This window comes from Porites lutea, chromosome 3, assembly GCF_958299795.1.
Source record: "Porites lutea chromosome 3, jaPorLute2.1, whole genome shotgun sequence".
Classification (NCBI taxonomy): domain Eukaryota; kingdom Metazoa; phylum Cnidaria; class Anthozoa; order Scleractinia; family Poritidae; genus Porites; species Porites lutea.
The window spans coordinates 5,757,237-5,772,236 of record NC_133203.1 but is presented as its reverse complement, the minus strand read 5'-3'; the positions used below and the strand labels follow the sequence as shown (position 1 = coordinate 5,772,236).

At 39.6% G+C, this 15,000-nt stretch overlaps 1 protein-coding gene and 1 pseudogene across 1 annotated transcript; one reads left to right on the top strand and one right to left on the bottom strand.

The window, feature by feature from the left end:
* Positions 1–3,746, top strand: part of LOC140930287 (GTP-binding protein 4-like) — a 9,023-nt pseudogene extending 5,277 nt beyond the window's left edge.
* A 5,103-nt stretch (positions 3,747–8,849) lies between these two features.
* Positions 8,850–9,980, bottom strand: LOC140931478 (XK-related protein 6-like). The gene has a single exon (XM_073381289.1). The coding sequence runs from the start codon at positions 9,978–9,980 to the stop codon at positions 8,850–8,852; it is 1,131 nt and encodes a 376-aa protein (XP_073237390.1).
* Positions 9,981–15,000: the final 5,020 nt, after the last annotated feature.

The window sequence follows — 15,000 nt, the reverse complement described above, 5'->3', positions numbered from 1 at the left end:
TCTTGCCAAGATTCTCGCCAAGAAACCCATAGTAAATCTTACCAATATTCATGCCAAGATACCCATAGTAATTCTTACCAAGATTCCCCTAGAAAATCTTACCAATATTCTTACATTTGTACTAAGATTTCCGTAGAAGTTCTTACTATTTTTGTTTTTAAGGTTCTTATAGTAATTGTTAGTAAGGTTCTTACCAAGATTCCGTTTGTGTTTTTTTTCTGTGTAATTTTGTTGACCTGAGCATGTGCGGTTTTTGAAGTTATAGAGGCTGGTCTCTAGAGTTTCCCCCCCCCCCCCCCCCGGGTTTAGGAAGCAAAAACAACAGCCCTGGATGCACAGGGTTAAATGCTCTATCGCGTGTCGCCTGACTTTCCTCTATCGCGGTTACGGGTCACTTCTCAAATTATTGATAATCGTTTTTGAGGTTTTTGTTTAATTGTATTTGTCTCGTTTTACAGGAGGAATTGGACTCTGAAGAAGAGGATATAAGAAATAAAGCTGAACAGTGAGTTATATGTTTAATTATATATTAGCGACTCTCTGAATTTACTTGTCTTGGTTAAAGCTTTCTGAGCGCAATTTTCTCTTTACTTCAGAATCCGCGAAAAGAAAAAGCTTATTGTCAAAGCTCATCGTGAGATGAAACCAAGAAATAACAAAGCAAAACTTTCACGTTCCGTGTTCCTTAAGGTAAGTTAGAACTTTTACAGCAAGGAGCCCAAAAGTATGACCTCACATTCTTTCGTGCAGATTTAATCCAATCAGAAGCCAGCTGGAAACTGTCCTCCACCTCTGATTGGTTAATGTCTGCATTAACGAATGTGAGGTCACACTTTCGGGCCCCTTCACATCGTTTCTGTTTTGTTTCTCGGTGAGGAGTAGTATGTACTGTAAATTTTTTGGGACAAAGAAAAAGATAAGTGTCAAATCATAGCATAATGGGACTGCTCTAGAATGATTCTGTGTTTATTCACATCAGAACGAGTCTGTTACTAGCGAGCAGTCCGCAGTCTGGCGGTCCAGGCGTTACGCTCCTCCGCGGACGACTTAATGGATGAGTATAAGGCCGTCGCCGAGAAGGCGATTCTTTTACTATCAGTTCGCGGGAGAAACTAATGGATACTTACAAGTGGAGTTATAGTGCAGGTTAATAATCGCAACCTCTCTGGCCCATCACGAGACCACTGAGAGAAAAGTACTTGATCAGCTTAAACAGGTCGTGCCGGCGGAAATTCTAGGAGAAATGCTTTAAATAAAATATTATCCTCTCATTCACGACCACACGTGCCGTAGTGGTAAAAATATTTCCCGGCACGTAGGAGGTACTGAGTTCCGGGCGAAAAGCCTCTTTTCTTTTTTTCTTTTTTTTTTCCTTTGCGTTTAGTATTTTTAGTTATTGTAGTTTTGTTTTGTTTCTTTATATAGCGTTAGTTTTTTTACATTTATATATTTTCTTCCCTATTGCCTTATTTCCCTTTCATCCTACTTCTTGCCGTTCCCCCGAAGTGCTCCGCGAGGTCTTGCGATTCATGTATTTCTAGTTATTGATTTAAATGTGATTGATTAAAACAAGTTATACGAACTTTTTCAGACAATCACAGAGCAAAGCAATGTAAAGCCAAGGATTGAAAAGTTTTTATCGGGACCACGTGTGGTTTCGTTGTTTTAATCTTTTAATATTTTTTGCACATAGGCTCAAGCCGCTCGCAGCCGAAAAAAGAGTGATACTGATTTGGGTGAGGCAATGGAAGGCATTGAAGAGGTAGGCAGTATTTTTATCATGCGCACCTATCACCATTGTTTATTTCATGTATAACACTGGATGTGTACCGATCCGTATTTGCAGGGAGATGAGACTGTAACAAGATCTCGTTCCCAGACCCCAATGAGTCGGAAAAGAAGGAGAGCAGCTAGCCGTGGAGCGTGCAGCTTATCGCGGCCCCCACGTGACCAGTCTGGAATCGGATCCCCAGAGGTAAAAAACAAAACAACAGCGGTAGAATACATAAGCACTGTGAAATAACCTTATTTTTAATGCATCCACGCACATTTACATGGTGTGAGTCAGCCAGGATCGAGCCCAGCTTGTGTAGTCTGCAAAGACTTCTTTGTTTCCATAAAAGTGTGATCAGCTTTGAGGCTTTTATTCAAAGACTTAAAAAACCACCAACGTGCCTATTTTATGCAGTTTTATTGCTTATTACTCAATGAAAAGTTTTCCTTAACAGACTCCAAAGTTTAATCTTAGAACCACCGTATAAGGATTTCCTACACGGACTCAAAAGTTCAAATTAGCCTGTACATCATAAACAGGTAAACAATATCAAATAAAAGTACCCCAGGGACTTAGGAATGTACTCAAAGTCATTATTGTCCATGTAACTGGTTAAATGGCGAAAGCCGCAGCGATCTTGTGCAGCTGAGAAAAGTATCAGAGACCGTTAGATTCGAGGACGAAAGCGACTACCAGTACGAGATTTGATTTTTTTTGCGTATTACTTTAAAAAAATAGACACCTCTAAAAAATTCATTCTGCTCTCTTTTTTCACCAGAAGATTAGCACTGTTATCATTATTGAAAGAGGTTAAGCCCTCTCCCGATCGAGAAATGATAAGTCTTCTTACATTTAATAAGTTTTATTATTCATGCAAGATATTTCCCCGATTCTGATTGGCTAAAAGCACACGCATAATTCACCATAAACAGCTACTGATGACCAAATTTGGAAGAATTTTGCGATTAATGAACCGATGACGTCAAAACTGCAGCTTCCTTGCAGGTTAATGCTCCGTTAACCGAGAGGACCTGGGGACGAGGTTGAGTTGTTTTGGCTGTGAAAACAAAAATGGCGGACATTTCACTTGTTTCAAGAGTAAGAACTAGGCGAAATAATGGCTAAAAACATGGCAAAAACAGCAAGAAGACAACTCGAAGGGCGACATCTGCTATCTGGAAAATATTTGCGGAGCTAAACAACGCTAAACGTGCACTATCGAAGATGAACTTAACATCGATGGAGGTAAGCATGTTTTAGCTATGTTTTTAAACTAGGAGTTATTTTGAATGAATAATAAAACAATTATTCAATTCGGCTTTCGTATTATATGAAGAATTATGGAGATCTCGGAGGGTGTTATCCGCTCGATCTCCATAATTCCTCATAATATACTCAGCCTCATTAATTAATTGTTAAATATCCGCCACTACGACATTCAAGCTAAAACTCGAATGTCGACGGCTATCACGTTTTCCCGCCAAAATGTTTTTCTGGCGCGCACACTGCTTAGTGTTGAGAAATTCTCGTACTCGTTGTTGGCCTCGTCTCTAGTATCAAAAATAACCGGCGAGGGATTCTTTGCCCCGCTGACGCTGAACTCGTTTCCAACTGTTGTTGGTTTCAGAAGAAGAAAAAAGCGAAGAAACTTTCGAAGGTTGTTCAAAGAGGCCTCAATCGTATGGGTAAAGCAGGTAAGTCTAGGTGATCTGTTTGATTGATTGAAAGAGAACCTCTCTCGAGGTGAACCGTGTATGACATATGAGAGAGGATAAGAGAATTTGTGCGCTGATCTGATATGTTTTGTTTTCCAGGAGAAGCAGACAGGAAGATTTCCACAAAGATGCCTAAGCACATGTTTGCAGGCAAACGAAAAATGAACAAGGTTTCCAGAAGATAGCCTTGGATCACTGTGATATGTGTCTTATGATATGTAAAAATAAAGTTCCTGACACAAACTCTGTGGCTGAAGAGGTGTTTATTGCGGTGGTAACGGAATTTGGTAATTTTGAATAATACTGATATTTCCTTCGTTTGTTTGTTTTACCTGACTCTTGAGCGCTTTTTTAACGCTGACTACACCGTGGTAAGGGTTTCTTTGTTCGGTCAGTTCTTTCTAGCCTGTTTCGGTATTCCAAGATAGTGAGGAAAGCGAAAGTTGGGCGAAATCCGCGTTGGGGCTGGGGAGAGACAGAGTAGTGGAGCCTTTAAGCATTGTTTTCAATACCTCATTCCTGTTTAGCAGCTCCGGGTATAACCTATGATTGGTTAGTTGTGACAGTTATTTCTATCACCGCGTGTATGGTTCTTTAGTATGCATATTAATGATAATAATTTCGTTATTTTCCCTCAGCAGTATTTATAGCACTAATGTTAGTGGGGCCCAGCAAATACCTGAAACAAATAATCCAAATGAAACTCAACGGGGTTAAGAATCCCAACTGGCCGGGGGTAAACCAGTTGGCTATTTACGAGCGTGACCGAGGATTAAAACAAGGGACTATCGTGAACAAATCCAGCTAGCGGTCAGAGCGGGACTTGAACTTGAAATTGCAAGTCCAGCGCTCTAACCACTCGGCCACGCTTCCATGGCTGACCGGGCAAGATGAAATGAATTCCGTGCTCTGATTGTCAACCTGGGTGGGCAGGGTGGGTCTTTCTTGCCCAACGCCCGGAATTTCCTCCTTTTTCCGCAAAAAAAAAGAGGAAAACAAATTGGCCACATAACAAATCCTTTACAATACAATACAGTAAATTTATTTAAGATGGAGTCGTAACAAACTATTGTTAACAGTTTTTTTGTTCAGTGGCCCTCAAAATTAAGAGAGGAATATTATACACTTAATGTCAGATCCCGAGGGAAACAGTTCGTTTTGTTTTCCCGAGAGTCCTGATGTTTCCCGAGACGAAGTCGAGGGAAACATCAGGACTCGAGGGGAAACAAAACGAACTGGTTTCCCGAGGGACCTGACATTAAGTGTTTTGTTATTTTTCTAGACTTTCACTTCAACAGCAACAAGAGAATAACCGGAGCGAACCCAAACAGTCGACTCGGTACTTATAGCAACACAAATTTAATTCTCAAAACCTCTGAATGAATGAGTTACAAAGTACCTTCCTTATATTATCTGCATCATTTTCCTCCACTAGCTGCTGTTTTTCTTCTGGGAACTTCTTGGATAACTTTAAAAATCGTTGCTTTTTAGCTTGAGGCTTCGTGTTTGTGTTGTTGTGTTCATTCACGAAAATTAAGAATTTGTTCATGCTTAGCGTGCGTATATCGAGTTATGGATGCACGCGGGAAGTTTGGAGAGCACGAAAGATGCGTAAGAGTTGCACGAGGCGATAGCCGAGTGCAACTCTAGCTTCTTGAGTGCTCTCCAAACTTCCCAAGTGCATCCATAACTCTATATACGCACAGCTAAAAGCATGAGCAAATTCTTTTATAACATAGCTGACAAAAATGCTTGCTGTTTGATTAACTGCAAAATTCTCGTAACGCGCTACACAATAACAAACGGTTCTATTGGCTGATTACGAACACGCCACAATCGTCTAGTTTGAATGAAAATATTCTTTCTGTAAAACTGAGATAGAAAATTTGCTTCTTTATTCGTTAACGATCAATGGAAACTAAGCAGAAACAAAGGTAAAAGAGTCTTAAAGTTCACCTAAAGTTAAAATCCTATCATGTTCGTAAGAAGTCGTGGAGTATGGTTTGGATTTGCTGAAGAGATGTTTACGTTTTGCTCGGCGAAATCCAGAAAACATGTTTTTAGCGAAGACGACTGTCATCATTCTTTAAACTCATATTCATTTACGAACATTGGCTGGTCATTACGGCTTCTTGAGAAGACCTGGCAGCAGTTGTTTTTGTGAGTAATAAATTTATGTCTTCTTGTGTAATTTGTGTTGTTATTGCGAGAGAAATTTTCCTGCTTCAGTCGGATTGTCCGGACATAACAAAAGTGCATAACAAATTTAAAAACAACAATAAAAGCGGAAATTTTACCGTTAAATGTTGTTGATGACCAGTTGATGTCTGTTCTGTTCCCAGTGAATGTCTTTCGGCCAAAATTTGCTGCAGCTGGTCTTCCGACAAATTTGCGAAACGCGCAACTTGCGAGTTTTTTTTAATTCGACTTTATTTTTGCTGCTTGATGGATCAGGACCTAAAAGGTCAATGCCGATAGAAAAATTGGGCAGTTCTTCGCTGGTTTCTTCCATATTTTAAAGAGAAGGAAAACTGCCCTTCAGCTTAAAAGACGACAACTTTGCAGCCAGGTAAAAAAAAATGCTTACGTCATCTTATTTACGCACGGGCGTGCGTAAATAAAGAATTTGTTCATAGCGGCTCAATAGGACTTATATAGGGCAAGCACGCGCGCTATGTTATAAAGAAAACTGGCAGGACCTGGCAGTGTTTTTCCCGCCTTTTGTCACGCCACTTTCCACCATGCTTTGATCACGTGCTGTAATGTAGCCCGAGCGGGGTACATTGCTTAGTGTATCACGATCGGGATACATTTGATTTTAGTCAAGGCCACGTGACCAAGAATCAACCAATGGCAGTCCCTGTTTAGTTGAGTGAACGTCTAGCAATATAACAAAATTATATATACAGCAACACAATATTGAAGACAAAATGCGATAACTGCAATGGGACTATGGTATAAGTAGTATATGTTTAAAAAACGAGCAAGAGTGTTTTATCAGAAAAGGCCGTATTCACACATTTCTTTATGAAATATTGATGCGTTTTTAAAGTAATATATCAAACATGAGATGCAGTGTTTCATCACTAGATGAAACACCGAGAAGAGAGTTGAAAATACGACGCGCAGCGGAGTATTTTTGACGAACTTCGAGGTGTTTCATCTGGTGATGAAACACTGTGTCGAATGTTTGATATTTCTTCTCAAACAAAATCATTTTTGAAGGAGAAATTAAGGATGCAAATACTAAGCAGTGTTTCATCCGATTTCCAAACACTCATTAAACATTAATTTCCTTTGTATTTTCTTAATGAATTATTAATGAGTTTGAGAACATAATTTACCAAATTCAACATTTTCACATAGACCGTAATGCACCTTGTTTACCTCCCAAAATTTTGCATAACCATTGTCTTGGATTCCTCTTTAAATTAAAGCACACAGTACAAATATAATTATATAGATCGATTGGAAAAAAAAGGAAAGTAAGTAAATCAACGTTATTATTCATTCAAAATATTTCCCCGATTCTGATTGGCTAAAAGCACACGCATAATTCACCATAACCAGCTACCGATGAACAAATTTGGAACAATTTTGCAATTAATGAACCGATGACCATTATGACGTCAAAAGTGCAACTTCCTTGCAGGTTAATGCACCGTTAACCGAAAATACCTGGGGACGAGGTTGAGTTGTTTTGGTTGTGAAAACAAAAATGGCGGACATTTCACTCGTTTCAAGAGTAATAACTAGGCGAAATAATAGCTAAAAGCATGGCAAGAACAGCAAGAAGACAACTCGAAGGGCGACATCTGCTATTTGGTGAATATTTGCGAAGCTGAACAACCCTAAACGTGCACCATCGAAGATGAACTTAACATTGATGGAGCTAAGCATGTTTTAGCTATGTTTGTAAACTAGGGATTATTTTGAATGAATAATAAAACAGTTATTGAGGGTTATACGCCTCGGCCTCGACGGATAGCACCCTCATCGCTCTCCATAATTCTTCATAAGATACTCAGCCTCATTCATTAATTGTTAATTACCATAAACACGTCTTGTTGATATCGCCACAAGAAACGAACAGTTTTTGAAACAGTTTCGTTTGAGTCGATAACAAAGAATTAAATTATGGGACAAAACTACTTTGTCGTGTCGCCAGATAACACCAATTGATGAATATGATTGTGAGGAAATTGAACCACAATTGTTGCTTTTGCGATATTTTCAAATTGCACGCAAAACACTTATCCCAAACACTAGATGAAACTCCATTAACGCAAAGCGAAAAGTTTGCTTAAATTGGCCTCGTCCTTTTGTTTTGCGAACTACAATAGGTCAACATCCAGCCATCTTGACCAAATATTTTAATTTTTGCCACAACTATTTCAGTTATTTTGGCATAACGTTAACAAGCTACTCCCCACTAAGTTCCTCGAATAAGCGCGCTCCTTTGAATAAAGCCCAAATTTTAAAATATTCGAGGAAATGCGACGAGTCCCCTCTCTTCTACTCTTTGGAAAAGAATGTTATGGGTTACATTAGATTGTGCTAGACTGTATGCCGATCCGGAATCTTTAGAATGTAAATGCAAAAATCCTAATAATTTTAATTATACTTAACAACAATTCGCGTTTTTAAGGTGCCCTAATCGAAAAGTGATCTCCAAGTTACTTAATAAAACCTTTAGTGATGCTACACATTTTAGACACCTAGGTTTTGTTTAAAACTTTAGAACTGCTTTCTCCAGCAAAGCAGAGCGCAATATGATTGTGATATTTAAAAGCTTATTCTCTTACTGTTGCAAAAATCACCATTGCAATGGTGGTGATCGATGCTCGAGAATATTATAAGAATATTAACCCTCAAGGTCTTAGCGACAACTACAGTTTTGCTATTTTGTCGGCATCTGTCATGATCTGTCACACTTAAGTTGAGTCAATATTTCAAAAATTCACCGCCAGCCCAGTAGAACAAAACCGGGAATAAAATGACCATGAGCCGGCGATTGTGTTGTTTGACAACCACATGCGGAGACTACACGCATGAAAAAGTAAATAAGAAACATTTGGCTCGTTTTAGTGTAGTTCAGTTTAGTTTAGTTTAGTTAAGTTACTTTTGAACTAATTAATTCATTAATAAATACTTAATGACTCACAAATTAGTACAACTACGGTAAATAAGTCAGTAAATCAACATAACATAATGGCTTAAATGTGTGTCCCAGTTGACAGTACTCTTCTTCTTTCCTTAGTTGCGACTCTTTAACATTATAGTCAGCCTACATAATGTCACAGATCACATACAAACTTGAGACGAACCAATACAGGATCAGACTATAATCTACCTCCGTTTTATACCTCGACGGGGTTGCTATGCGATTGCTGCTGCACTTGATCGGTATCATTTGCTCGACCATCTGAATCCTTATATAAAAAATAGGAGCGAGTAAGTCTCATAACGGCTCCAAGAACAGCAAAAAAACAGACGCAGATGGTGACTGGTAAGGAGTACCAGGTGTGAGGGAAATGACTGAAATAAAACAACAGGATCATGATGATGTTTTCAATCACAAACAGCACGTTGGAGACCAACTGCATTCTACTTAAATGTTTGTGTTCGTCTGGTTCGTCGCGATGAATTGCCGACAAATCATCTCGTAGCCAATGGATGCAGAAATATATAACCGATATAATTGCACTGTCGTGGACGCTGCCTTGTCGTGTCCAAACCCAAACGTCAAGTATCGTCATCACCGTACAGTGAAAGATCAACACACTAGTAACCCACCACTTGTAGCTTACAGTAAACAGAGCAACTGCAAAGAGTCTACTGCTTAAAATAAACAAGTGCGTTACAAAATGTAGAACTTTCTCTTTCACACTGAAATTAGTGATCTCTCTTAAGACACTGTAAATGAACTCATCAGCAACAGTAGACGCCCAAGCCAAGCTGACGAAAGACACAGGCAGGGAAACTATTTGAATGATGGACACCGATTCCTGTTGAACAACTATGGCGTACAGCTGAATAATAAACTGAGGAGCTGATTCAAGAGCGGCCTCGCCTAGAACACCCAATTTGCTCAACTCCAGTAGAACATCCAAGTCTTCATCCGTTTGATTGGTGTTATTACCTTGCCTGAGTTTTAGTAACTTCTTTAGGTAGCAATAAAGCGTTCGCAGTTTCAGCCAGGCCGGAAGGAGTGGATTGCATCCAAGGACTAAAACATGTGTAAAGTTGCAAGCCTTAGACTGGCCCTCTTCATCATCCCTCCCTGAAGTAAACTTGTTAGCAACGTAGTTAACAACAAGAAAAAACAAACTTGGCAAAACAATGAATGTAAGCCCCACACCGAACCACGTCTTGTGATCTGCGCGGTAGAATTCCATCAGTGTAAGAATATCAGTAATGGGGTCAGCAATGCTTAAAATGATTCCAAAAAGAACCTCCAAGATGCTGTACCATTTGATTTTTTTCGCCATTACTTCGACCTTTCTGACTCAGCTGCTGACTGCACAAATCAATAAAGAACGTCCTGTCTCATCGACTCGTGTTTATGATGGTTGGGAAGGGGCGGTTGGGAAAGTTGTGAACCGGTCAGTGTAAAACGCAGACTGCGGACTGCAGACTGCAGACTGCGGACCAGGGGTAAAATACAGACTGAGTGTAAAATGCCGACTGCAGACTAAGAGTAAAACGCAGGCTGGGGTAAAATGCAGACCGAGCATAAACTGTAGTCGTAGAAGGGTTTAATGGGCAAAAAAATCTCGCAAATACCTGTAAACGAACACTCACTTGATGACATCTGCTTTCACAAATCCATTCCTTTCTTCTCTGGAACGTCGTCGACGACCCGAAAACATAATCGCAATCTTGAACCTTTTTTTCCATCCGAGAGACTTCACGCTTCAATTTTTGATACGAAGTTTTCAATACGTGACCAGGGACCATGAACAACCAAGATTTATAACATAGCGCGCGTGCTTGCCCTATATAAGTCCTATTGAGCCGCTATGAACAAATTCTTTATTTACGCACGCCCGTGCGTAAATAAGATGACGTAAGCACTTTTTTTTACCTGGCTGCAAAGTTGTCGTCTTTTAAGCTGAAGGGCAGTTTTCCTTCTCTTTAAAATATGGAAGAAACCAGCGAAGAACTGCCCAATTTTTCTATCGGCATTGACCTTTTAGGTCCTGATCCATCAAGCAGCAAAAATAAAGTCGAATTAAAAAAAACTCGCAAGTTGCGCGTTTCGCAAATTTGTCGGAAGACCAGCTGCAGCAAATTTTGGCCGAAAGACATTCACTGGGAACAGAACAGACATCAACTGGTCATCAACAACATTTAACGGTAAAATTTCCGCTTTTACTGTTGTTTTTAAATTTGTTATGCACTTTTGTTATGTCCGGACAATCCGACTGAAGCAGGAAAATTTCTCTCGCAATAACAACACAAATTACACAAGAAGACATAAATTTATTACTCACAAAAACAACTGCTGCCAGGTCTTCTCAAGAAGCCGTAATGACCAGCCAATGTTCGTAAATGAATATGAGTTTAAAGAATGATGACAGTCGTCTTCGCTAAAAACATGTTTTCTGGATTTCGCCGAGCAAAACGTAAACATCTCTTCAGCAAATCCAAACCATACTCCACGACTTCTTACGAACATGATAGGATTTTAACTTTAGGTGAACTTTAAGACTCTTTTACCTTTGTTTCTGCTTAGTTTCCATTGATCGTTAACGAATAAAGAAGCAAATTTTCTATCTCAGTTTTACAGAAAGAATATTTTCATTCAAACTAGACGATTGTGGCGTGTTCGTAATCAGCCAATAGAACCGTTTGTTATTGTGTAGCGCGTTACGAGAATTTTGCAGTTAATCAAACAGCAAGCATTTTTGTCAGCTATGTTATAAAAGAATTTGCTCATGCTTTTAGCTGTGCGTATATAGAGTTATGGATGCACTTGGGAAGTTTGGAGAGCACTCAAGAAGCTAGAGTTGCACTCGGCTATCGCCTCGTGCAACTCTTACGCATCTTTCGTGCTCTCCAAACTTCCCGCGTGCATCCATAACTCGATATACGCACGCTAAGCATGAACAAATTCTTAAGTTTACGCTTAAATGAAAGCTGCTGACCCAAAATACTGTACAGGAATTATGGCGATAAAAATGGGAGTAAGTCATTCCAACAACAAAGAAAGATGTTCTGCAGGAAATTTGGATGACCTTCTATGAAAGTATTGCAAATCAAGGTACGCACACTTAAGCTGTTCGGATGTTCATGGAAACTTCTGGCGAATGTGTGATGCACTACGACTAGGAAGCGAAGTGTGTAACTGATACCGGCTAGCTATTTCACCGATTTGGAGAAGAAGGAGCACAAATGTTTAAAAATGTCTACAGTTTTTATTCTGCATTTTGCACCCAGCCTGCATTTTACTCTCAGTCTGCAGTCTGCATTTTACACTTAGTCTGCATTTTACCCCTGGTCCGCAGTCTGCAGTCTGCAGTCCGCAGTCTGCGTTTTACACTGACCGGTTGTGAACTATGTGACCCATAAAATGCACTTTTGAATAAAATGGAAATTCGTAGTGAATGGCAGTTTTTACAAAAGAGAATTAAACAAATTACTCAGTGACATGTGACCTTCATATCATTGTAAAGGACTGTTGGGTGCTTTCCATTCAGCCAAAAATTCCGGAAATTTCGGTTAGAAATCAAATGGAACGGGTCATTTCGGTTCGGGCCGACCGCAATATTTGAGAACACCTTTGAAGGTGGTCCAATTTGATCGGTCCTACAGGGTTCCTTTCCATTTGCCAAATCGTTGTACCTAGTACCGCTCTTCTGTATCCTGCTTACAAGTGCGATAACTAAACGCTCGGTACCTTGGGTCGTAATCTACCGTTCCTTTCGGGGAACCTGAAATTTCTAAAATTTGAAGAAGCCGGAATTTTTTGTTGAATAGAAAGCGCCTCTGGTTGATTATATCTACAGGGGAGGGTACGGTGGGGGATACAATTTTCAAAAGCAGTTGAAAATTGGGGGATACAGTTTTCTATGAGGGGGTGGGGATGGGGAGAGTACAATTGCCTCTTTTGCGTTTTCACCCTATGAAGACCCTTAATTGAAACACTATGACAAACCTAAAATGTTCATGAAAAACATTTTCAAACCGTGTTTTAAGAGTGGAGCCGTCGTGCGGCTAACATTAGAAACCGTGTTCCGCTTATGCTGCAGGCAACGCGGAATTTCGTGGATAAGAACTTTTAAACCAAAGCTGTCTCTGTCAAATTTGTTTTGTCTAAACATTTTCACGCAAAACAGAGCATTATCATAATTTTGATCTCGGGGCGTTTTTGTGGCTCATGACACGTATGTTGCCATTAAGGACCGTATGATAAGTTCATATTTGCTGTTTTCTTAAAAGCTGAGATAACTTGAGGTTTCTTAACGTCGCGGTCTAAAATTTAGCTGAAAATAATCTGGTATCAGAAAATCATTTCTGAATTCAAGCGGTTCACCATCGCCTCTCCCACAAGATCGCTCCGACTATTGGCTATACACCTCTAAGCCAATATTTGAATTCATTACCTGCCCACTGAAGTATTGATTTGAAACCATTGTTATAGTTCGGCTGACCTGCCTGATATAATTTAACGTGTCCGTACGATGGCTACATGTGTGAAAACATTGCTTTAAGCACTTTGTAAAACGCTGATTCCGAGTAAGCGCAAGTCACAAATTGAAAAGTTTGGCGAAGAATTTCCTCTGAGTATGAAGAGAAGTTTCATAGAATAAGACCAAGATGATTTTGATTGTGCTGCCTCTGTTCCTCGCTAGCATGGCAACAAAAGTTTACGTCTATTCGTTAAGGAAACAAAACTTACAAAGTTACATTACATGATTCTTGGCACATACGATTACGTACTTTCGTTATTAGAGATGTTTCGCCTAGCATGTATTGTTGCTCCGTGACCCCTAATTCAGCTCCACTGGGGCAGGGTTGGTCATCAGGACCCCCCCCCCCCCCCGCCCGATGTTCTTCATGGTGTAAACCATTTCTGTGAAAGTCAATATCTTTCTTCCACCTTACTTACTGCGTGGGGGGCACAAACATTCCACCCCCCCCCCCCCCCCCACCTTCCCATACAAACGTTTGTACATTTTCGACACTTTGCCTCCCCGGAAGCTATATCTTCGTTCGCTTAAGACGCGTAACTTTTAAATTTGGCGGTTTTACTAATTTTAAGGCGTTCTTTCAAGTGGTGTCGACGGATTTTCCCGAACTGATCCATGTGAAAAACTGAAAAAACCACAGAAGGTTCCTATTTATTTAATATACATGTAGACTACATGCATGATCAAGTATACAAGAAAAAATGACTCGATAAAACAGCGATTTAGAGTTTTATTTTCGGTACGTACTTAGAGAGACCTACAAGTTTATTTTCAGCTTATTTTATACTAGTTTGGTTTTGTCTATAGTCAAGCCTAGTCTACCGAGTCTAGTCTAGTCCAGTTTAGTTTGGTCTAGTTTAGACTAATGAATTCGCCAATATTACTAAAAATAAACATGTACAAGTACGGTAAAAAAAAAAATCACAATAAATCAATATAAGAAAAATTAATACGGTTGCTCTGAGTCGGGATACATTATGCTCACAGATCATGCACAACTAATTAATTTGAGGTGTTCCAATCCAAGTTCACACTGTCATGTATCGTTTCATTGCAATAAATGACTACCTACTTCGTCAGCATGTTTTTATTCCTTCGTTAACTGTGACTGGAATTGCTCCGAACCCGGAAAGAAAGAAAAAATCAGGAACATCATGATATTTTCCATCGCAAACAGAACGCTTTAGAACATTTGCATTGTTCTCAGCTTTTGAACTACTCTGTGGCTGAACAGAACTTTCTTCCCAACTGACATTAGTACTCTCTCGAATTAGATTAGGCTACATGAGTAATTATTAGCAAGTTAGTTAAGAATAGTCATGAGCATTATCATTGAACTCTTTCGATAAAAAATAAAAATGAGTAAGTCTCATTATGGCTCCAAGAACAGTAAACAGACAGACGCAGATGGTGACTGGCAAGGAAAACCAGGTGTGAGGGAAATGACTTGATATAGAACAACAGGATCATGGTGATGTTTTCTATCACAAACAGTACCTTGGAAATCAACCGCATAATTCTCAGTTCTTTCTTTCGATTTTCTCTTTGTTCTTCATGTATTCTAACTGCTATGTCATCTCGCAGCCAATGAAGGCAGAAATAGGAAGCTAGTAAACGTGCAGCTTCCAGTGCTTTCGCATTACACTGTGTTCGGGGATAAAACCAGATGATATCACAGACCACTATCGCCATAGAATGGAGGATCAAAACTTTGGTAATCCACCACTTGTATCGTACGGTGAACAAAGCAATGGCAAACAGTCGACTGCTCAAAAGGAATACATGTGTTGCAAAGCGAAGTAGTCTGTGTATTAAA

Coding starts and splice junctions, on each gene's coding strand:
- LOC140931478 (XM_073381289.1), bottom strand. CDS start 9,980: ATGGCGAAAAAAATCAAATGGTACAGCATCTTGGAGGTTCTTTTTGGA.